The sequence below is a fragment of the Saccostrea echinata genome, unplaced genomic scaffold (genome assembly GCF_033153115.1).
Source record: "Saccostrea echinata isolate AGI-Se365-2 ecotype Australia unplaced genomic scaffold, CSIRO_AGI_Sech_v1 ptg000008l, whole genome shotgun sequence".
Classification (NCBI taxonomy): Eukaryota; Metazoa; Mollusca; class Bivalvia; order Ostreida; family Ostreidae; genus Saccostrea; species Saccostrea echinata.
This window is the reverse complement of record NW_026889757.1, coordinates 6,892,137-6,916,776: the sequence shown is the minus strand read 5'-3', so window position 1 is coordinate 6,916,776 and position 24,640 is coordinate 6,892,137. Positions and strand designations below refer to the sequence as shown.

The 24,640-nt window shown below is 34.1% G+C and overlaps 1 protein-coding gene across 1 annotated transcript in view; it reads right to left on the bottom strand.

The window, feature by feature from the left end:
• Positions 1–24,389, bottom strand: part of LOC133181001 (uncharacterized) — a 35,674-nt gene extending 11,285 nt beyond the window's left edge. Inside the window, exons 1-4 of the mRNA XM_061315504.1 lie at positions 24,370–24,389; positions 16,491–16,582; positions 13,389–13,663; positions 4,217–4,358 (exon numbers count right to left, since the gene is read on the bottom strand). Of these exons, the coding sequence (XP_061171488.1) occupies positions 4,217–4,358; positions 13,389–13,663; positions 16,491–16,581 (508 nt within the window). The 5' untranslated portion in view covers position 16,582; positions 24,370–24,389. The remainder of the gene's footprint in view (positions 1–4,216; positions 4,359–13,388; positions 13,664–16,490; positions 16,583–24,369) is intronic.
• Positions 24,390–24,640: the final 251 nt, after the last annotated feature.

The window sequence follows — 24,640 nt, the reverse complement described above, 5'->3', positions numbered from 1 at the left end:
AATCACTTCAGTATTGCAAAGTTTAAAAGGGGGGGGGGGGGGGCTTGGATTTTGAACTACCTGAGGATGCTTCCATATCAATATAACAAATGGCTTTGCTGTCCTTAAGCAGAAGATTTTTAAAGATTTTTTTTCCTATATATTCCCTTGTTAAAAATTTGATCCCCCATTGTGGACCCTCCCTACCTCCCCCCCCCCCCCCCCCCCATCATTTGAACAAACTTGAATCTACACTACCTGAGGATGCTTCCATATCAATATGACTAAACATGGCATTTCTGTTGTTGAAAAGATTTTTTCCTATATATTCCTATGTAAAAATTTGATCCCACATTGTGGCCACACCCTACCCCTGGGGGTTATAATTTGAACAAACTTGAATCTACACTACCTGAAGATGCTTCCATATCAATATGACAAAACATGGCTTCGCTGTTCCTGAGAAGAAAATTTTTCAAGTTTTTTCCCCTATATATTCCTATGTAAAACATTATCCCCCATTGTGGCCCCACCCTACCCAAAGGGATCATGATTTGAACAAACTTGAATCTACACTACCTGAGGATGCTTCCATATCAATATGACAAAACATGACTTTGCTGTTCTTGAGAAGAAGATTTTTCAAGCTTTTTTTCTGTATATTCCTATGTAAAACTTTGATCGCCCATTGTGGCCCCACCCTACCCCCGGGGTCATGATTTGATACAAACTTGAATCTGCACTACCTGAGGATGAATCCATATCAATATGACTAACTGTGACTTTGCTGTTCTTGAGAAGAAAATTTTTCAAGATTTTTTTCTATATATTTCTCTGTAAAACTTTGATCCTCCATTGTGGCCCCACCCTACCCCCAGGGATCATGATTTGTATAAACTTCAATCTACACTACCTGAGGATGATTCCATATCAATATGACTAATTGTGGATTGTTGTCTTTGAGAAAAACAATTTCAAGATTTTTTCCTACATATTCCTATGTAAAACTTTGATTCCCCATTGTGGCCCCACCGGGACTACCCCCTGGGGTCATGTTTTGAACAAACTTGAATCTGCACTAATCTGAGGATGATTCCATATCAATATGACTAATTGTGGCTTTGTTGTTCTTTAGAAGAAGATTTTTTAAAGATTTTTTTTCTATATATTCCTATGTAAAACTTTGATCCCCCATTGTGGCCCCACCCTACCCCCTGGGGTCATGTTTTGAACAAACTTGAATCTACATTACCTGAGGATGATTCCATATCAATATGACTAATCGTGGCTTAGTTGTTCTTGAGGAGAAGATTTTTAAAAATTTATTCCTATATATTCCTATGTAAAACTTTGACCCCCCACTGTGGCCCAACCCTACCCCAGGGGGTAATGAATTGAACAAATTTGAATCTACACTAGGTAATGAAGATTTCACACAAGTTTCAACTTTTACAGCCCAGTGGTTCTTGAGAAGAAGATTTTTAAAAGATACCACCAAAGAATGAGTGAACTTTGGAGTGTCATTTGGAGTCTTTTCGGCCACCCATTTTAAGCCTTAAATTAGACTATATTGCTAAACTAATCTATGATTATTGTGCATACATATGCTTTTGATATTTATACTTCGAATTTTTTGTTAAACATATTGCTATAATTCCACACAACGTCATTGAAAAGAACATGTATAAGCCTTAAATTCCGGAAATTTGAACTGGACCACTTTCGAATTTAAGGTACCCGCAAATGGGCGGAGATATTTAAATCACATGGAAGTGGAATGTAAACATTTTCACATATTTCCAGATTGATTCTACAGTATGAATTTAAATGGGGGAGAGAAAGATTGTGTAGTTTCATGATTCACACAAATAATAAATGATTCAGGGCCATACATATTGATCATTTTCATGATTCGTAACCATATTGATGCCTAGCACCGAATTAGATCAATCTTCAGTTTTCGTATATGATAAAAAATTTTAATTAATTAATTAACGTTTTTTTGACGGAACAAGTATATTTCAGATTAAAAAACATAGTCAACGAAAATTCTACAACGTTACTATATAGAGAATCACTCGCTTATGTCTTCAATATCTCTTTCATTTCGGCAATTCAAATATTGTCAGGTGTGATACAAGTGTTTAGGGATGTGTCTGTAGATGCCTGCAGACCATATTACAGAGGCGACATGAGCTAACACAGCTATATAACTAATTGTGCACTTGATTTGCACTGGCAATACCAGTATTTCCTTCAAAATACCAAACGAAAAACACAATATTTAGTGAAAGAAGACAAGGTAAACTTTAAGACCCTAATAAAATTTTCGCAAAATTCTTCATTATTTTGAAGTTGTTCAGGCCGGTATAAACGGTGAGATTTGTAGTTCCTGTATAATACAAGTATTATATTTGTATTGTAATACTTTCCTGTACACACGTTTGTATTTTTTATTAGATTGTTAATAGACTTTTGGGATTTCTACGTGTTTCTCTCGCAATATTTCTCTCTCTCTCTCTCTCTCTCTCAATATTGGGAAACGAGGTTCTGTTAGCAGTATCTGTTATCGTATTATACATTGCATTAAAACTGAAAAAATCATCGTAATGGAAACAGCGGCGGAACACTCGTATATGTACTTGGTGCACACAATGCATTGCTAGATGAGGTGCAAAGAGAAGACCCCAGTAGTTATAAAAACTTCTCTAGAATAGATAAAGCTGCATTTGAGCAACTTTTACAATTACATGTAGTAACTCCTTTTGATCTTCTTCCCATAAAACAACGAGTTTTTTTTTTATATTTTTACTGCTAAAGTCGACCATTATTTACCACGTGCTTTTTTTTTTTTGTTATGATAAAAATAGGATGACCACAATGTGAGTACTTTTGATTGGTTTAAAAATGAAAGGTAAGTTAAGACTTGTATTAAGAAATAGAGCATTGCCCTATTCTTAATACAGTTTTATAATATTCGAAAAATCTTAGGATTCACCGTATTAAAAGTCTATACATAGTCAGATTTTGTACTTAAATATATCCGTGTGTACAGCCCTGAAGTCCATTGATAGACACAATGAAAGCATATCGAACAGTGGAATGTCACGTGAGTAAAGTGATTATAGTATCAAACAGGTCAAAATAGGTTGACACTCGGTGACCTGTTAATTTAGTAGCTAACCCGACAGTACTTTGGAAAATTTTTTAAAAAATTACATATGAACCGCAAATTGTCAAACATTGCCCTTTGGATATGTATAAGTTTAAATCAAAATACACATTCTGTGAAAATGAGAAGAATGGACAAGTTGTGGCTCGATGTAAACAATGTCGTTGAAAACTGGTATGCATATGAATAACAATAGAAATGTGACAAAACTGCTAGACCCCTGTCGCAAAAACCAGTGTCGCTCGGCATTATTTAATATTTTTATGTGATATGATATATCAAACCCTGCTCTTAAGATATTGTTTAATAATTCTGTTTCAAAAAGTTTATAAATTTCGGAAATTTATTATTGGCAAAGCACCGGGATCCAACTCTCATAGCTCAAGTTCACTGATCCTTTTCACTAATTCTTAATTATCTCCCCTTGAAAGAGGGTGTGGCCCTTCATTTGAACAACGACGACAAAGACAGACATGAACGGACAAATTTCAATCAGAAAAGCTCACTTGAGCCCTCGGCTCAGGTGAGCTAATAAGGGAAAACAATTTAACTTTTTCTAAATCCTCAAGTAGAATTTGCATAGGCTTAACCCAAAAATTGAATTGGTAAGAGTTTTCATACATCAAATGGTTAATATTATACAATTATGGACTCTTTGGGTGGTGAATATGGTTTGTTATTCATCAGAAAAATATCAATATTGACCAAGGCGAAAAATAAAAAAAAAAAATGTTTAGATTACAGCTTAACACTTCCGTGTTTTCATTTTGCTGTGTGTAAGTCATCAATTGTTTGGAAAATAATCCTGCGATAGACTTGACATTTTTCCTGCTCAGATACACAGCTGGCTCCGGCCGTTGCATCCATTGTTTTCAACGTTGTTTGAGGTATTGATTGTGACGTCACAATGCTGCTATATATACACGCGCACTCACCCTCCGCTAAATGCAGCCTCAAATCCAGTGAATATGTATTATTATGAACTGTTTGCGTTTGTATAGATTATATAGGGACTATTTATACACTATATAATAAATCATGTGACTGTAACAAATTTATACTGACCTTCATTATCTAGGGGGATGTACATGTGTTCTATTTCCTCCACTTGGTGACGGGTGGGAACAATTGGCTGCTTAGTTAACTTGAGCTGTGGGGCAACAGTTTTCTGTTTTTTCCCAAGGTCAATCTGTGGCTTACTAGATTTCTTAAAAAAAAGTTACTTTTTTTGTCATTAATAGGGAAGTGCAAGGGACAGACAATTTTGATTCATTACAAAGGTAACAAGCTAATTCAGGGATTTTGTCCCTTGCTTAAGGCAATATGAGCTGCAATTTTGATGTCGGAAATTTTTGCTGCAATATTGTAGTTAACTATTTTAATGACAGAAAAAAGAACATTCATAAACCTCTGTTGTTCATATTTGTGATGGAAGAACTATTTACAAGCTTTGATAGAAGCAAAATTACATTATTGTTGTCCTGTAAAATATTGATTTCTTATATAATACCATACGTTCCATTGTACAGAAATATTTCTTCTGAAAAAGATTTGATACTTTTAGTCTAATTGATCACAAAGGTTTAAATTACATATAAATATATCATAACAGCACATTTTAACAGCAAAATAAAATTCTCTATAATCCAGCTCATATTGCTTTAAGGAAAAAAGAAAAAGGTTGAAGACCTAAAACGCAGATAGAAAAAGAAAAAAGGTCAACCTTGACCTTTCAGCTATAGGCCTTACGGTCAATAGGAGTCTTCTTTAAGTTCAAAAAATTCATGACCTACCCTAATGTTACATTGCAAAAGCTAATGAAGAACTGAAGTTCTTCATCTGAAAACTATGTATGCAATATATGAATTTTTTTTACTTTTTGACCTCAAAATCAATAAGAGTCTTGTTTATGTAATACTGACTAAAGCAGTGTTTGAAATAACCGTGCACCCGACCACCGGAGATGCACAAATTTTGCCACAGGCGAACTTATCTGCACGTAAGGACGCCCTGCTGGACGTGTTAAAATTTCCCATATATTAAAATTCATACATTTGATAAACCTCTCTCAAATTAACCAACAGTATCAGTAGTAAATTGAAAGAAGCAAAGAGGGTAGAATTTTAATTTGAAACCCAGATTGCATCATTTCAATATACAAGATCATTGGTGTTCCATCACCATCATATTGGGAGATGCTATTGACATCCTAGGAATTAAGACAGATAGCATGCCATTATTTTTTTTTTCACTGTTGAAGTCAACTGGTGTCACATTTAACAAAATCTTGTTGGAATTCCTATATTTAAGGTTAAGTTTCATCCTAATTCAAATAACTTGTAGAGTGTGTAGTGTCCGTAACCAAAAGTTGAAAAAATAAATTTTTATATTTTTTTCCAAAAAATTTACAGATAAATTTTGAAGCAGTGTATTATAACATTAAATTTAGAGATAAAAAGGTGATTATTAGCCGGAATTCTTTTAGATCATTTGGTTTTTTTTTTCTTTACTGCAAGTACTAAAATAATGACTGGACACCCACAGTGACATAGAATATGTGGAAAAATTATTATAATGAGTTACATAACCCATATTTCTTGTGATATATTGCTTCAATTGTCTTATTGCTTATTAGAAAATATCTTACAATGTGTTTAATGCAAGTAAATTTGCATTCAAAATGTTTAATAGTGGGGAAGTAATTTGGTTACGGACACTACAAAATATCGCAAAAACGAAAAGAACTAAAATTACACCAATTTCAGATGAAGTATTGTATATTTAACTGTTTGAAGAAAAACAGAATGCTTCACAGAATAAAAAAAATACATTAAAGAAATAAGTGAGCTACATTCTTTAAGTTTTGACTTTTCTACTTGCACATGACACCTGTATAAAGTTACAAGTGTATAAATTAAAATAGACAAAGTATATTGGTTATGGTGTGCTTTTATCAGATGGAGTTGAGATCTGAAGAATAAACAAGAGGCCCACGGGCCTTATAGGTCACCTGAGTATCGCGTAACAACTTTCCAACAATTGAATTTGGTTTGTATTTTGCACCAGAGGCCATGTAATTCACAATTTTGAAAGAGGCACTATTGCTCATCATAACTATACAGTTAGCATGCTTACTTTGATTACTTAATACCCAGAGGCAGAGCAGAGGAACAAAAACAAGAGAAGTAGGAAGATCAGGATCAACAAAATAATTAGTCTAGTATTCACTATCAACTCAGAAATTGAGTTCTAATCTGTCCCCCACTTAACACTATCACCATGCAGACTATTAACAAACTATTAGTGCTTCTGTACTATTTTTAAACCCATATTAAGATCTCTAGCATTGACCTCTCTTATGGTCTTTGAAGAACTTTTAATAAGATAAGTTATTTCTGTCTCATTTTTATTTATCTATGACTTACAGGTCTACCTGATTATTTGGAAGAGTTACCCTCATCATCATTACTATGGACTTCAAAGAATTAACACTTTTCCACTATATTATCAAAAGCCCCCCCCCCCCCCCCTCGTTATGCCAGAACCCCTGACCCTAGGACCACAAGATTTAAAAATCTGTTTGAAGCTCCCATTTTCATCATAGCTAAGCAATTTATTTATCAGCTCAACACTAAGGAGCCGACTGGATTAATTAATGATTAATTAATAGAATTAATGCTTTTTCACTATATAATCAATAGAGCCCCGCCCTAACACCAGAGCCCCAGACCCTGGGACCATGAATTTCACAATTTTGGAAGAGGCCCACCTCCTCATCATAACTATGTACTTAGTTTATCACTTTAATGCCCAGGAGCAGAGGAGAAGATTTTCAAAGAATTAAAGCATTTTCACTATATAATCAATAGAGCCCCGCCCTAACACCAGAACCCCTGACCCATGGGCCATGGCTTTCACAATTCTGGAAGAGGCCCACCTCCTCATCATAACTATGTACTTAGTTTATCACCTTAATGCCCAGGAGCAGAGGAGAAGATTTTCAAAGAATTAATGCATTTTCACTATATAGTCGATAGAGCCCCGCCCAGCTAACACCAGAGCCCCTGCCCCTGGGGCCATGAAATTCACACTTTTGGAAGAGGCCCACCTCCTCATCATAACTATATACTTAGTTTATCACCTTAATGCCCAGGAGCAGAGGAGAAGATTTTCAAAGAATTAATGCATTTTCACTATATAATCAATAGAGCCCCGCCCTAACACCAGAACCCCTGATCCAGGGGCCATGAAATTCACAATTTTGGAAGAGGCACTCTTACTCATCATAACTATATACTTAGTTAGTTTATTTAATACCCAGGAGCAGAGAAGAAGATTTTCAAAGAAATAATGCACTTTCACTATATGATCTATATAGCCCCGCCCTAGCACCAGAACCCCTGACCCTGGGGCCATGAATTTCACAATTTTGGTAGAGGACTCAATGCTCATTACAATGATGCCAACAGTTTGACTGCTTGATGTCCATGAGTAAAGAAGAAGATTTTTAAAGATTGCATTAATTTTGGTGGTTTTAGCCCCAACCCTCAGGCCCCAGGGGGGCAGGGACCATGAAATTCACAATTTTTGTTCCCCTTCACCCATAGATACTATATGCTAAATCTGGTTGAAATTGGGTGAGCGGTTCCAGAGAAGAAGCTAAAAATGTTCAAAAATTTTACGACCGACGAACGACGTACGACGACAGACGAAAACTGATAGCAATAGGTCACCTGAGTTTACTCAGGTGACCTAAAAAATCAGGAGAAACTGAAACAAAAAAAAAATGCTGAAAAAGTTAGGAAATGGAGAGAATTTAAAAACTTGATCCTCAAGCCTGTGAAAAATTGAAGTCATGTGTCCATAACCCTGAAATTTGGTTGATTGACTTTGTTGATCATTGTATCTACATTCTAGTACATAGTTTTCATAAAACATTAGCGAGTTAGAGAACCTTTGTTCTGCACTTTAGTTATATAGTTATGTGAAAACAGGAAGTTTAAGAATTTTCTAAATTGGATTTTTCTTTCCCATTGGCATTAGTTCTGCAAGTAAATTATTTTTACTTGAAATAATATTTAATTTTCATGTACTTTGTATTTAATAATCATTTAAATCTGATTTCTAATAGTTCAGATGTTTATTAATTTTTTTTTCCACAACCCAAAGCCAATCTTAAATATTTGGATTTTGTAGTGTCCATAACTAAATAAAGCTATCATATTATTTTAAAAAAATTATGAAAATGAAATTTCCTACTTTAATGGAAGTATTTTTGTTTCAACAAAGACATAAAAAATATTTATCTTTATTTAAATTGGTATTGAAGAGTTCACATAAATTGAAATACTACCATTTTAAACAAAAATGTATGTATTAAGAAATATGTTCATTTTAAAGTATTAAATTACCACCTTTTTTAGTCCAACTTTTGTCCATATTACGTATTTTTATATGTTGTTTGTTTGTGAGCAGTTGAAAAAATAAAGTTTATAAACAGTTTTCAATATTTATTTCAAAGAAAACAACACTTGTAGTGTCTGTAACCTGTGAAAATGAGGTTATTATCAGCCTGAAAAAAATAAAGTTCTAATGTGAATTTCACAAAACCATTTAAGTTTTAGATCCTTTAGATACTCTACTCTTCAGAAAAAAATATTTGGGAGCAAAATAAGGACATTAATCTTTTATCCCCAAGTGCAAAAGTACTGTTCCCTTTATTGTGTTTCACCCGAAAAGAAAATTATTTTCTTGAGCTAGTAGATTTTGGCAGGATTGACAACTTTCACTAGCAGTCAGCCCTGCATGTCTAGGCAGTCTAGCTAATTTTATGGTGAGTTTCACTGACTAAAGGTATAAATTTTCATTGCAAAACCTCAAAGACAACTAGAGTTATCACCAGGCCCCACCGCTATAAAACATACTTCAGTCTGAAAATGTTCTCAAGTCTGAGAATGTTCTCAAGTCTGAGAATGTTCTCAACTCCTCAATTCTCAGACTCAACCGCCGCTATAAAAATGTTGAGTAACAGAAAAATTCTCAGAGTCAATTTTATTCTCAAATATTTGCAAGATATGAATATCTCGCCTTGACCTTTTGACCTAAAAAAAAATCAAAAGGAATTGTATAAAATTTCATTAAAAAAGCTCAAGGAAAACTGACGTTATCATCCGGATATCATTTTATTTTGTATTACATGTATATGAATTTCTGACCTTGTCCTTTTGACCTAAAAAAGGGGTCTTTTTTAAGTCACTAGGAAGTATGATATATAACCTCATTGAAAAAGCTCAGAAAACTAAAGTTATCTTTTTGAAAACATTTTGCAATACAGGTAACTCTCGATACCTCGAAGTTGGCGGGACCGAGAAAAAACTTCTCGAGATCAAGAGTTCGAGTTTTCAAGAATCCGGAATATTCCGGTCTGCTTGACAGGTTTTAAAATTAGTCTTACCAGATGAAATGATTTTCCTTCATTTCCATGCAGTGCTAACATTTTGCACGTTGTTTTTATAAAACAACGATATTTTTTTTCGTGTTTTAGGTGAATATTTTAATAAACTGAGTAAATCAAAAAACACTTTATCGTCATTTCATGTATATTTATTTATTCTCTGTAATACGAACATCATGCTATGCATTCGTTAAATGAAAACGACATTTTACAGCACCATACATAGCACTGACTATTTGTACATGTTGATACCAAACATAATCTGTAAATATTTGTCCAGCAATAGTCATCATATTGACAATGAGGCTGCTATGCAAAGTTTCCGATTTTTCATATTTTATCTAACTTTGACACTGACTCGAAATAAAAATTAAATTAGTGTCTCGTCTTGTAATCAATTTCTAGCTTTCGCTGCATCTTATAATTATCATAAGACAGTCGATGTAAATTATTTTAATAGCAAATAGGCTAAATATGATTAATTATAAATCAATTATCACCTTGCAGTATAAATGTCACCAGAAAAAACATCCCGTTCCTTGAGTACCACGTCTTCTGCCTGGGGCCATTTAAATGTCCAGGTAAAGGTGTTAATTATGTAATGCTCGCGTATACACAGGGCCTGGGAAGGGGCCGCGCCATGCGCCATATGCGCATACTGTCGAAAAATGGCGCAATGAAATAATGGTGCGCAGCGCCATGCGGCGCGCCCCGCAAAATGCGAGTATGCATGTTTTATTACTTTGTAAGTTCATCGCAGTCCACACTATCTGTATTCTTCATTGAGGTTAGATGGAATCTGTAATGTATTATATAATAAAATCGGAACCATCATTCGGCATATTGACATCCACTGGCAAAGAAACAGTTTTTTTTCATGTCGTTCGATTCGTAAGTGTCAATTCGTTTTCGATGGTTGACCACAGCTTTACGAAAGTCACGCACATGGAAAATTTATATACCTTACAATGAAAAACCTTTTTCGGCGAAGTCCACTTATTTTAGCCTGTCCCGTGATCTCTAAATCGGCATCATTAAAAAATGGTGCTTTTGGTTTAAATATAATTTTTCTAAATACTAGTTGGTTAGAATCTAGATGACGATTGACTGAAGTTCTTAGAAACGGAAAAATCATTTGCACTAGTCATGCAATGTCATATGACTTTCCAATTCCTATCGCATTTTTCTTTTTAATTTTCCTAAATTTTGTTGTCAGAGATATATGCATTATCCTATAGCATCATAATATGATTTATTTTAGAATGGCCCCAATATATTTCCCCTTGGCCCCTTAAATTTCAAAATGGCCCCATCATTTTATGAACAGTGGGGCCATTGGCCCCACCTGTTGCTTGACCTTCCCAGGCACTGTATACACATAGCCACTTTGAGGTATCGAAGGTAAATTCCAATAGAAAATACATAGTGGGACTGCATTTTGACTTCGAGGGATCAAGGGTTTCGAGATATCAAGAGTTCGAGAAATCAAGAGTAAATTTGCTTAGTTATATAGGGGAAAAGTTTGGTACCAGAGACTCACTTCGAGCGATCAAGAACTTCGAGAGATCGAAGTTCGAGCCATCAAGAGTTACCTGTATATAAATTTCAGACCTTGACCTTTTGATCTCAGAATCAGTAGGGATCTTTTTTAAAGCAATAGGGAGTTGCCATATTAAATTTTGTTGAGAAAAGCTTAAAAAAAACTGAAATGTTATCTAAAAACTGTTATTTACAATATATGAATTTTTGACCATGACATTTGACCTTTTGACCTCAAAATCAATTGATGATGCACAGAGCAAAATTAACATCCTTCACTTTCAGTGAAAATCGGTGACAATTTTAAAAATTGCAATATCCAATTCTCAATATATTTAAAAGCTTCAGGGAATGAAAATGACTTGACTTTAAGACTGAATTCACTGTAAGAATGAATTCATTATATGAATGTTTGGTGTTACAGTAACTGTCTTTTACTGTATACATCTTATTGATTAATTCAGCAATTTCATATCTTTAAATAATTTTTCAAAAATTATATCTCTATTTTCATCTTCAAAAATTTGGCAAAGATTCTTACATTTTTTCTTAATAATTTTGGTATATGCAGGGATTTTTTTAAAATTGGCCTAATTTTGGTACATTCCAGTATAAGGACTACAATACTTACATAGAATTCAAGTTATTTACAAATGTGATAAATACTATTAAACCTCTTTAAATACTGTAGAACAGTACTCTTAAAATAAAGAAGCGAACTTTTAAAAGTTCCAGTTTGCAAAGATCATGTCAGCTGTGATACTGATATTTAAGACATAAAGAACATGTAGAAAGCACTAACACTTATTTGTTTTTGTTAAAAAAAACAACAACAAAAAACAAGATGTTTGTGAAACACTTATGCCCCCATATGGCAGCTCAAGGCCAAAGTTAAAGTTTTTCTAATGTAGATCAAACTCCAAGGTCAAGTATGATGGTACCCACAGAAAGGTCTTGTCACAAGGAATACATGTGAAATATGAAAGCACTATCATCAACCATTCAGAAAAAATGACAAAAGTTAAAGTTTTTCAAGAGTAGGTCAAACACCAAGATAAAGCTAAAAAATGTCAATGCCTTAAGGTCTGGTCACATGTGAAATATAAAAGCACCAATAATTCAAAAGTTATGGCTAAGGTTAATGTTTCATAAAATTTTGCAAAAGTAAGTCAACCTCCAAGGTCAAGAGGTCAAATATTTTGGTTCCAAAAGAAAGATCTTGTCACGAGATTTCAAAGCACTCAAAGTTACAGGCAAGGTTGAAGTTTTTGCAGACAGATTAACAAACAGATGGATGGACAGACCAAAAACTTTATGCCCCAGAATATTTGATTACATGGGCATAAAAAATCCTAACAATAAGAGTTTAGGATTTTTCCAAATGCTCAGAAATAAGACTGCAGAACAGTAACTGGCATATTTGGAAATTGGCAGTTTATGTCATTTCTATTGATTCTAGTCAAAACATTTCATATCAGACAATGAAATGGACAGGTATAAGTCAGCAAGGATGACCATGAAAACATTGGATTGAAATGTTGCTGTGTAAGCTGCCAAATTACCCATTGCATACACTGGTGAAGACATGGGATAAATGATCATTTTTGAATTGAATTTCAATCCACTTAGCTATTCTTAATCTAATTAAAATCAGACTTCTTAAATCTGCACCATATACACTTATTTAAGTTTTACATATCTTTTACAATATTTTGCTATTTATATCTGTGTTCATACTAATCAAGAATTACTGTATTTACAGTTTGCGTGTCTTTTACAACACTGGATAGAAAATTCTCAAATAATTTATTAATTCAAATGACTGTTTTTCATATAAATACTCTTGGTAGGGGAAGCTAGCTAGATTGAAACTAGACTATCAATCCAATGGTTTCATGGACACCCCTGCTGAATCCTACACACCTATTACACTGTCTTGCATCAAAAGTTTTAACTGCATGGATGGAAATGAGGTAAGCTGCCTATTTCCAACCTTGCAAGTGTCTTAAGTGCCTGTGAAAATGTAATATCAAAGAAGATTGGTTTTTATCTAACATTATTGCTTGAAGAAATCAAGTCACCAAATCAAAAACAGCCTATTATCTTCTCTAAAAGGTTTTGTGACATGCAAGATAAAAGATGTATGGTGTGTCAGACAATCATGGAAAAGTGATCCTTGTGTGGTGCTCTGCTTTGCAGCAACACCAATTACCTATATAATATATGTATCATTACATGTACTACCTTTAAGTTTTCTGGTTTGCCCGAGTCAGGGTTACAAAGCTGTTTGAGACTGGGTGTTTTGATACTAGCAGCCCTGGGGTCCTTGTTAATGCTTCCTAAAGCCTTCCTGGGTGTGACTAGATTTGTGCTGTCTGCAAGTTTCAGTGGCTTCAGTGGATTGACACTGCCCTGTTTCAAGCCAAAGGCTTTCACCCCCTGGTTTTCTTTGTTGATGTTGCCCAATGCTTTACGAGGAGTGACAAAGTTTTCATCTAGTGTTTTTCCTACTTTCAGACCTGAAAGAGAAATATTTTTGTATAGAGTTTTTAATTAGCAATCAAACCTATTTTCTTTTAAGTTTATGAAAAACTGACAGCCTTCCAAAATGAAAAAAACACACAAAAAACTATCAACTATCAAAAACAACTATCAAAAACAAAGACTACAGTTACTAAAATCAGTAAAATGGTAATAATCATACCGAAAATTGACCCAAAGATGCAAGCTACTTACTTTGACTATTATAGCATTAATGATTTTCCTAAATGCTGATCTCATTGGCCTATTAAAGTATTTATTGAACAAGCATTCTGAGAGTATTGCATAAGCAATACTTATCCCCTGCTGGCAATTGTAATCTTGTTCCCCTTAAAAATGAAAACAGTTGTATTCCCATTAAAAGAGGCCCAAGGGCCTTAACAGTCACCTGAGTATAATACAACAATTAAGAGGATCCACATAGTATAAAATAAACTACCGTATATACTCGCCTATAAGTCGGATTTTTGGGAGTTGAACTTTGGTCCAAAACTCTTTATCTGACTTATACGCAAGTTATAAAATGGTTGGTATTTTAGTGGGTCATCCCTCTAATTGAAGCTTAAAAAATACAACCAATTTACAGGCGGACCGACTTATAGGTGAGTATATACGGTAATAGATAAAGCTTTGTTGCCCAAAAGCAAGAGAAATAGGATGATCAGGATCAATGAAATTACTAGTCTAGTATTCAGTAGCAACTCATAAATTAAGTTCTAATCTGTCCTCCATTTATCACTATCACCATGCAAACTGTTTGTGTAAACTTTTGTACTATTTTTAACCCTATATTGAAACCTCTCACACTGGCCTCACTTGGTCTTTGAAGAAAATTTATTAAGAAAAGTTATTTTTGTCTCACTTTTATTTATCTATTATTTACAAGTCTACCTGATCATTAAAACTATATAAGTACTTTTTGTATTATACAATAAAAATTCTTGCATAATTCTCTTATTCTATTAACTTTTCAAATACATAAATTTGGTGATGGATTGTCAAAAGTGTGAATGGCAAAGGGGAATAACATCTCTCAGTAGAATACAAATTAATATTAATAGAACCCTGGCGAGGACCAGAACACTTGACCAAATGGTCCAGATGTTCAAAAATCTGGTAAAAATACTCTTGATTATTAAAACTTTTACTCCGTTTGCCTCTGATATGCCCAGAGCAGAGAAGATTTTCAAAGAAATAATGCATTTTCACTACAGATTCAACACAGCCCTGCCCTACCCTAACACCAGAACACATGATACAGGGTAATGAAATTCACAGATTTGGAAGAAGTACCTTCACCATCATAACTATGCACTTTGTTGAAGATTTTTAAAGAATTAGCACATTTTCACTATATTATCAATACCCCCCCCCAAAAAAAAGAAAGGAAAAAAAACACCAGAACCCCTGATCCTGGAATCACAAAGTTTATAAATTTTGAGTTTTGGACCAAAGAAGCACCCTTGTTCATTATCACTAGGCACTTTGTTTATCTGCTCAACACTAAGGAGCAAACAGGATTATTTAATAGAATTAATGCATTCTCACTATATAATGTCAATAGAGCCAAACCCTTATAGCAGAACATCTGACCCTGGGGCCATGAAACTCACAACACTGGAAGAAGCAATCTTGTTCATCATAAGTATTTACTATACGTTTAGTTTCTTTGTTTTATTACCAGGAGTAGAAAAGAATATTTTCAAAGAAATTATGCCTTTTCCCTATATAATCAATAGACCCCCTTTCACCAGAACCCTTGTCCCTGCAGGGGCCATGAAATTCAAAATTTTGGAAGAGGCACCCTTGCTCATCATAGCTATGTACTTAGTTAGTTTGTTTAATACCCAGGAGCAGAGAAGAAGATTGTCAAAGAATTAATGCATTTTCAGGACCAAAGTCTGTGTGTACGGAATCAACTCCATATGCAGGTGATAATAGTGCATGTATTTTGCTACATAAACAAGCATTCTGAGAGTATTGCATTAGCAATACTAGTCCCCTACCGGCAAGTGTAATCTGGTTCCTGTTAAAAATTGAAAATGCCATAATTCCGTCAAAAATCAATGAAGCGGGACGAAATGCAAACTTGATCTATAACTAATCAAGGTAAAGCCACATATCAAAAATCAGCTCAATATCTGAAAGCGTTTAGAAGAAAATTGCGGAAAACCCTTAAAAATTGAAAAGGCCGTAATTCCGTCAAAAATCAATGAAGCGGAACGAAATGCAAAATTGATCTGTAAATCATCAAGATACACTTACATACCAAAAATCAGCTCAATATCTGCAAGCGTTTAGAAGAAAAGTGCGGAAAACCAAGTGGGACAGACTGACAGACAGACAGAGGGACAGACGGACAGACGGATTGACAGACAGACAGACGGACGGACAGACTCAGAGGAAACCTATAGTCCCCTCCGGTTTCACCAGTAGGGGACTAATAAGGGAAGTTGATGATAGAAAAGTTGAAATTATCAAGTTTATCATAAAGTTTGTTAGTTTTAATTTCAATTTTAGTTTCAAATTTCAACTAAAGAACTTTTAGCATATATATCATCCATCACATGCTAATGATCAGAACATTTTTAATTGACAGTGGTTGTTGTAAAGCTTATTAATCACGTTAAAATATGCTGATTCTTGAGCTAGTGACTTTAAACATTGATTTTTCAGGTGTCGATCTAGGAAATGAAACCTTTTTTCTGTAAACTGGGTCTGCTTCTAAGAATTCAGAAAATACAGTTAACTCTTACTGTTTGTAATCTAAATGATTAAAATATCAGTTAAAAAAAGATTTTATACCAAGTCCTTTCTTTAAGCCTGTAACCTTCTTGGACTGGAAACTGCTTGAATTCTCTTTGTCGATGTAGGTTTGGAAGGATAACGCTGCCATTCTGGGGACAAAAAGAGAAACACATTTACTGCACATAAAAAAAAATATAAATTTCTATACCAGGTAACTAAAAATTCTCAATTGGTCCAAGTGGTCAACTTACTAACTATCTATTAGATGTTAAGCCAATATATATACATTTCCATTTTTCCCCAATAAAAAAATCCTGTTTAAAACACACACACACACACACACACACACACACATACTGAAGATTGGTGGCTGCGATTTTTTTTTTTTTTTTTTTGGAAGGGGGAGGGGGGGGGAGGAGGAGGTTCTGTTGCAATATTGTACTTGTATTAAATTTATTTAAGCAAATTCAGAGAATTGTGGTCCCCAATTTCAGGGTCTTATTGATTGGGACACAATGATCTATGGCATATTGTAACTGTTTTGTCTGTCCATCATGTCAAAAACAATCTTTCTTTTTTTTAAAAGAAATAAGTTATGTTTTGGTGCAAAAGTTACTAGCAAAGATTAAAGATTATGAAACTCAAACTTTGAGGTCTAATTCCTGAAGTAAATAAAAAACTTTCAAATGTTTTGATGATATTTTTAAGATGGTTTTTAAGATATTCCTATAATTGCCAGCCCTGTCTGTTGTAAGTATGGAGTGCTTAAAAATTTAAGAGGCAGTCCACCAAACAAGAGGCCCATGGGCCACATTGCTCACCTGAGCACATTGGCTAGGCAAAACCACAAATCAGTTCAGTATTGAAAAGGTTACCGGGGGGGGGGGGGGGGGGGGGGGGCTGATGATGCTTTCATGTCAATATAACAAATGGCTTTGTTGTACTTGAGTAAATTTTGAAAAAATTTCCCCATATAATCCTTTGTAAAAATTTGATCCCCCATTGTGGCTCCTCCCTATCCCAGAGGTCAATATTTGAACAAACTTGAATCTACACTACCTGAGGATGCTTCCATATCAATATGACTAAACATAGCTTTTCTGTTCTTGAGAAGAAATATTTTTTCTGCATGTTCTTATGTAAAACTTTCGATCCCCGATTGGGCCCCACCCTACCCCCGGGGTCATCATTTGAACGAATTTGATTTACACTATCTGAGGATGCTTCCATATCAAAATGACTAAACATGATTTTCAGTTCTTGAGAAGAGGATATTTTCCTATTTGTTCCTATGTAAAATTTTCAACACCCCATTGTGGCCCATCCCTATCCCCGGGGGTCATCATTTTAACAAACTTGAATCTACACTACCTGAGGATGCTTCCATATCAAAATGACTAATCATGGCTTTGCAGTTCTTCATCAGAAAGATATTTTCCTATATATTTCTATTTAAGACTTTGATCCTCCATTGTGGCCCCACCCTACCCCAGGGGGTCATGATTTGAACAATCTTGAATTTATACTACCTGAGGATACTTCCACATAAATATGAACAATCAGGGCTTTGCTGTTCCTGAGAAGAAGATTTTAAAAATTTTTCCTATATATTTTTATGTAAAACTTTGATCCTCAATTGTGGCCCCGCCCTACCCCCAGGGGTCATGATTTGAACAAATTTGAATTTTTACTACCTGAGGATGCTTCCATATAAATATTACCAATCAGGGCTTTGCTGTTCTTGAGAAGAAGATTTTTTAAAGATTTTTCCTATATATTTCTATGTAAAACTTTGATCCTCCATTGTGGCCCCGCCCTACCCTCGGGGGTCATGATTGAACAAACTTGAATCTTCACTACTTGAGGATGCTTCCATATAAATATGACTCACCATGGCTTTGCTGTTCTTGAGAAGAAGATTTTTAAAGGTTTTTCCTATATATTTCTATGTAAAACTTTGATCCTCCATTGTGGCCCCGCCCTACCCCCAGGGGTCATGATTTGAACAAATTTGAATCTACACTACCTGAGGATGCTTCCATATAAATATGACCAATCAGGGCTTTGCTGTTCTTGAGAAGAAGATTTTTTTTTTATCAAGATTTTTCCTATATATTTCTATGTAAAACTTTGATCCTCCATTGTGGCCCTGCCCTACCCTCAGGGGTCATGATTTGAACAAACTTGAATCTACACTACCTGAGCATGCTTCCATATAAATATGATTCATCATGGCTTTGCTGTTCTTGAGAAGAAGATTTTTAAAGGTTTTTCCTATATATTTCTATGTAAAACTTTGATCCTCCATTGTGGCCCCACCCTACCCCTGGGGGTCATGATTCGAACAAACTTGAATCTACACTACCTGAGGATGCTTCCACATGAGTTTCATCTTCCCTGGCTTTGTGGTTCTTGACAAGAAGATTTTTAAAAGATGCTATTAATTTTTCACTAATTCTTTATTATCTCCCCTTGAAAGAGAGCATGGCCCTTCATTTGAACAAACCTGAATCCCCTTCACCCAAGGATACTTTGTGGCCAGTTTGGTTGAAATTGGCCCAGTGGTTCTTGAGAAGAAGATGAAAATGTGAAAAGTTTACGACAACAACGACGCCGACAACGACAACGACGACGACAGACAACGGACAAATTTTGATCAGAAAAGCTCACTTGAGCCTTTGGCTCAGGTGAGCTAAAAACCAGGCAATGGGTGGCACATCGCATGTCATGGATTTTAATTATTTTTTGCATGTAGACTTATTCAAGCAAATGTTTACACATGGCAACATCAAAAATTTTTTTAGTGTTCCTCTAGTCCTATTTTTGGTAAGTGCTTAATTTTAAGTGCAAAAAGGTCAACAAGTTGGTTAAAAGTTTACTATGTTTTTGTTTTGTTTTATTTGAAACAGATACTCAAAAACTGAATATGTCAATAAATATTATTTAAAGTATAAACCCTTATCTTTTATAATATCAATGAATAAGACACCAATTTATATTTCTTTAGAAAAAATTATGTGGTCTAAACTTCAGTTAAGCAAGTGACTTAATGAAGTCACTATCCAATTTTCATTACGTTCTAAAATCCAATACATTGAAATGTCAGAACTTTCTCCTCATGTTATTATGAATTCAAAGTACAAATTGTTGAATCAATTTAAAAAATTGGTGGGAACAGATATATTGAGTGAAATAAGAGGCCTCAAATTATCTACTTTTTATGAATTTATCCAAATTAAACCGATCCCGACCGGAATTATATAAAGAAGAAAGCTACTACGATTTCATCATAAAATTTGGTTGTTTTGTTTCAATATGGTTTACAAATTACTTGATTTATTTTTAAACATGTTTTCTAGGTGGCAATTACCATTAATTTGATTACTTAATAATTATGCATTAATTTCGATCGGGATCGGTTTTATTTCAATCGGGATTGGTTTCTATATTAAAAATTAGAAATATTTTCTAAAATCGCTCTTCGTTGTATTTTATCATAAGAATATGTCTGTGTTTTATTTCTTTTCTGTATGTTACATGGTTTTAGATGATGTTATCCATAGATTACATATATCTTAATTACTAAATGTTTTTCAGGTCCATTAAGATCTTTTGAATTACTTGTAAAACATCTGTTTGATTTCTTGATACACACCTAAAAAAAAAAAAAATATTTATTTCATGTAACAATTAATAGCAAATTTTAAGCTTAATAATAAGATATCTCACTTCCAAGAAAAATAATCTTTTAAATTATCTGGAATAAAAAGAAAATCTAAAAAACAAAAAAAAAAGTCTTGCAGTGGCGAAATTATACATGCACGTACTTTAATCCAGCAAGTATTTTTTTTTTGTGTACAGCCTCGGCTTTAATCCAATTTTTTTCATCCATTCATCATATTAGGGAATATTTTCCTGCTCTAAGAAATTTAACTTGAAATAAATAAGAAAAAAAAACCTGTACACTTACATACATATAATCATGATAATAGAGCCCAGAAAAAAAAAGCGGTGGGGGGGGGGGGGGAGGGGTCGTCTGGGCGGCATCCGTTTTGTAACTGGTTTGATAATAATGAGATATTTTGGAAATTTACCAACCTACTGACTTATTTTAACTCCATATGATATAAAGTATAAGGGTATGTGGAACAATTGTCAAATTTTAAAAACAAAAATAAAAAAAAGTTCCATTGAATCATCTGCCGTTTTAGTGTCAGCTTGAAGTGGGGCGTCCAGCAGTAGTATTGGCAACATTTTCCTCATTAAGTAGTAAATTTATAGATTTCTATAACTTTTTTTTCTATTTCAGGTTTTACATTTTTAAAAGATTAAAGTCTAAACAGAATCTGAACCACCGACACTAATAGTAAACAATTATTGCTAATTAGTGAAGTGGGATGTGACGAGTACTTCCGTTCTTACTTATTCGGTTTGACAGTCGATCGTGAGCAATCGTATAATGTTGACTGCATATTTGATATTACTGCATATAAGTTAACATATTCAAGTATTAACAACACTTTATGAAGTGCACATCTCGACTTTGCTGAATTTAATGTTGCGTTAATCTGGAATATTCATCATTACTGAATAATAATCTTTTCACATCCCAGTTTTATCAGAAATGTTCATAATAAATTACACTAGAAAAATTATTTTTAGGAATTATAAAATACCAGTATATGCATGTGCTATTAACTCATTTAAAAAAATAAAACAATTTATATAATCTATTATGATTACTGTAAAGACGTTTTGTACATTCAGGGCCTGGGAAGGGGCCGCGCCATGCGCCATATGCGCATACTGTCGAAAAATGGCGCAATGAAATAATGGTGCGCAGCGCCATGCGGCGCGCCCCGCAAAATGCGAGTATGCATGTTTTATTACTTTGTAAGTTCATCGCAGTCCACACTATCTGTATTCTTCATTGAGGTTAGATGGAATCTGTAATGTATTATATAATAAAATCGGAACCATCATTCGGCATATTGACATCCACTGGCAAAGAAACAGTTTTTTTTCATGTCGTTCGATTCGTAAGTGTCAATTCGTTTTCGATGGTTGACCACAGCTTTACGAAAGTCACGCACATGGAAAATTTATATACCTTACAATGAAAAACCTTTTTCGGCGAAGTCCACTTATTTTAGCCTGTCCCGTGATCTCTAAATCGGCATCATTAAAAAATGGTGCTTTTGGTTTAAATATAATTTTTCTAAATACTAGTTGGTTAGAATCTAGATGACGATTGACTGAAGTTCTTAGAAACGGAAAAATCATTTGCACTAGTCATGCAATGTCATATGACTTTCCAATTCCTATCGCATTTTTCTTTTTAATTTTCCTAAATTTTGTTGTCAGAGATATATGCATTATCCTATAGCATCATAATATGATTTATTTTAGAATGGCCCCAATATATTTCCCCTTGGCCCCTTAAATTTCAAAATGGCCCCATCATTTTATGAACAGTGGGGCCATTGGCCCCACCTGTTGCTTGACCTTCCCAGGCACTGGTACATGTATAGAATTACCTATCAATACTGACTCGTTTTAAAACATCTATAGCTGAGGTAACGCCCGTGAATAAAATACATTCTGGATCACAATATTATTTAATGCACTCGGAAAAGTAATTGGACAGAAAAGAGAAATTATTTAACTTAACTTTTTAAAAATCTTTTTCTTTGCACGTTTACATAAATTTACCAACTTCCGCGGAATATTTGCAACTACTGTGACGCAATATTAGATAGGTATTTGACGTCACTGATACATCAGTGGAATCGTGGATTCAACCTGAATAATAAAGCAAATTTTAAACTAAATATAATGTTTGGAGGTGAAAATTAATTCCGTTTTTGAAAATAAACCAATTATTTTTGGTTGAATGATATTCTTTAGCGTATCAGTTCTAAATATCTCATAGGGGTTCTGATAGTAAGATGTTTAGCCGATTTCCCAATGCTACGGGAGATAACTCTTTCATCACAGAATTTCATAAAAATGACTGTCTATTTTGCAAGAAAATTACTATTGAAAATATTTTTCCCACTGATTTTATTTTTTAAATTAAAAGATGATATATTTCTTGATTTAGTTTGGAGTGAATTATAGATCTGTTGAAAATGTATTAGAATTTACAGTTCTTTGTTTCCGACCTACATTCAATGGTTTATGTAGGGGAATTCAAAAAACAAAACAAAACGATATATTAGTAAATAAGCTATTTTCAAACAAATCTTTACTTACATTATTCCATATGGACTACGTTAATATCATTTTCAATAAAATATCAAATATTCGTCACATTCGATGTGCCGCCTATTAATACAATACTGCCTGGTTTTCTGGTGGACTGCCTCTTAAAAATTAAAAATTTTCCAAATTTCATAAATGGGAGAATAATTTGTCAAAAGTTGTATGAATAGGTTTCTCAGGTATACTACTACATGTACTACAAATACGTTATACCACATATAGGCAGGTACTCAATTTCTGGTTTGTCAAATGAAATTTCCAAGATTATTATGGCTAAAATTGGCTTACTGAAATTCAAAGGACACCCAATATGTGTGTAGAAAATGTAAGTAAGCACTAATTGTATACATGTCTGTTTACTTCTTTCAATCACAATTTTGTTTTTGAATGGTAACCATGAACGGTTCATGTGTTTGACCTGTGAAAGTCATACAAAAGCTCATAATGGAAAACAGGAAAACGGTTTATGTCAAAGTTAACAAGATTTTAGCACTGGCTTGTTAGTTTGTTCAATATTCATCTGTATGCAAATGCATGTTTTGAAATTTCAGATAAAAATGACATACTGGTACCAAAATTACATTCTACAGACTCAGTACTGTACAGATACTAGGGTCTTGCATACAGTGAGTGTATGTAATACATGTATCTGCTATGTCATTTGTCCATGTACACTTTCTGAGTTTTTGTTCCAGAGGCACTTGTTTCGTATAAGGGGCACCCCTACTTATTTTTACCACAAGGTACCTAACTCAATTTCAGGCATCCCCGCTTAAAGCTGGTATTTTGTTTATATATATCAATCATCAACCTACTTTAAAATGACATCGTTCGCTTTGAAAGACTTTTTTCTTGTCAGTTATTTCGGACGTCTCTGATCGATCCTCTTTATTGTAAACAGCTCATTTCTTCCTCGAAAATTATCTTGATACAAAATAAGACTACAAATGGGATACATAGACTTCCGGTTGGGTTATAAATGAAGGATAAAACCAGAGACCTTGGAAAGGAATACTCGTAAGTCTCTGGACTTATCCTACATTTATAAACCCAACCGGAAGTCTATGTATCCCATTCGTAGTCTTATTTTGTATTGAGATAATTTTCGAAGAAGAAATGAGCTGTTTACAGTAAAGAGGATCGATCAAAGACATCCGAAACGATTAATTTGACAAGCAAAAAGTCTTTCGAAGCGAACGATGTCATTTTAAAGTAGGTTAATGATTGATATATAAACAAAATACCAGCTTTAAGCGGGGGTGCCTGAAATTGAGTTAGGTACCTTGTGGTAAAAATAAGTAGGGGTGCCCCGTATACGAAACAAGTGCCATGCCTGTGTTCTGTTCTCTAAAAAAGGATACTATTCTGGATGAAGTGAGCTCTGCATTAACAAAACTTCATTTTCGCCATGTGTGAGACATGACTGGTGTTAAAAGATCCCTGGGCCATACTTTTACAATCAATAATTGATAATTATCTCACTCTTCAAAAAAAGGGGGGGGGGGCTGAGCTTGCGTACGTCTCAGTTGTTACATTGGTCGAGAGAAGTCTACAACACACGTTTATTTATGCTGCGGTGTATTTTAAGAGAGAACTTGATTTTTCAAAAAATGCACAAAAGGAAAAAAAAGCCATTTATCATGTTTATAAACTATTTGTAAAGTAAACTTACCTTTCCAGTGCAATGATCTGTTTTCGTTCAATGTGTTTAGCTTTCAAAGATGGCGCTGACAATAAATAAACATTATGAACTAACCAATCGAATAAGCCCAATTTTAAACTTTAAAACCCGTTCTTAAACAAACTGATATTTCCGGAAAAATATTCATTATATTTTTAAAATATATGTATTATATTTAACTATTTAGTGATCGATTCATTTATATAAAAATATTGACAATCTCTTATTCTCCAGAGAAATCTAAGGTCATTCCCTACAGTCC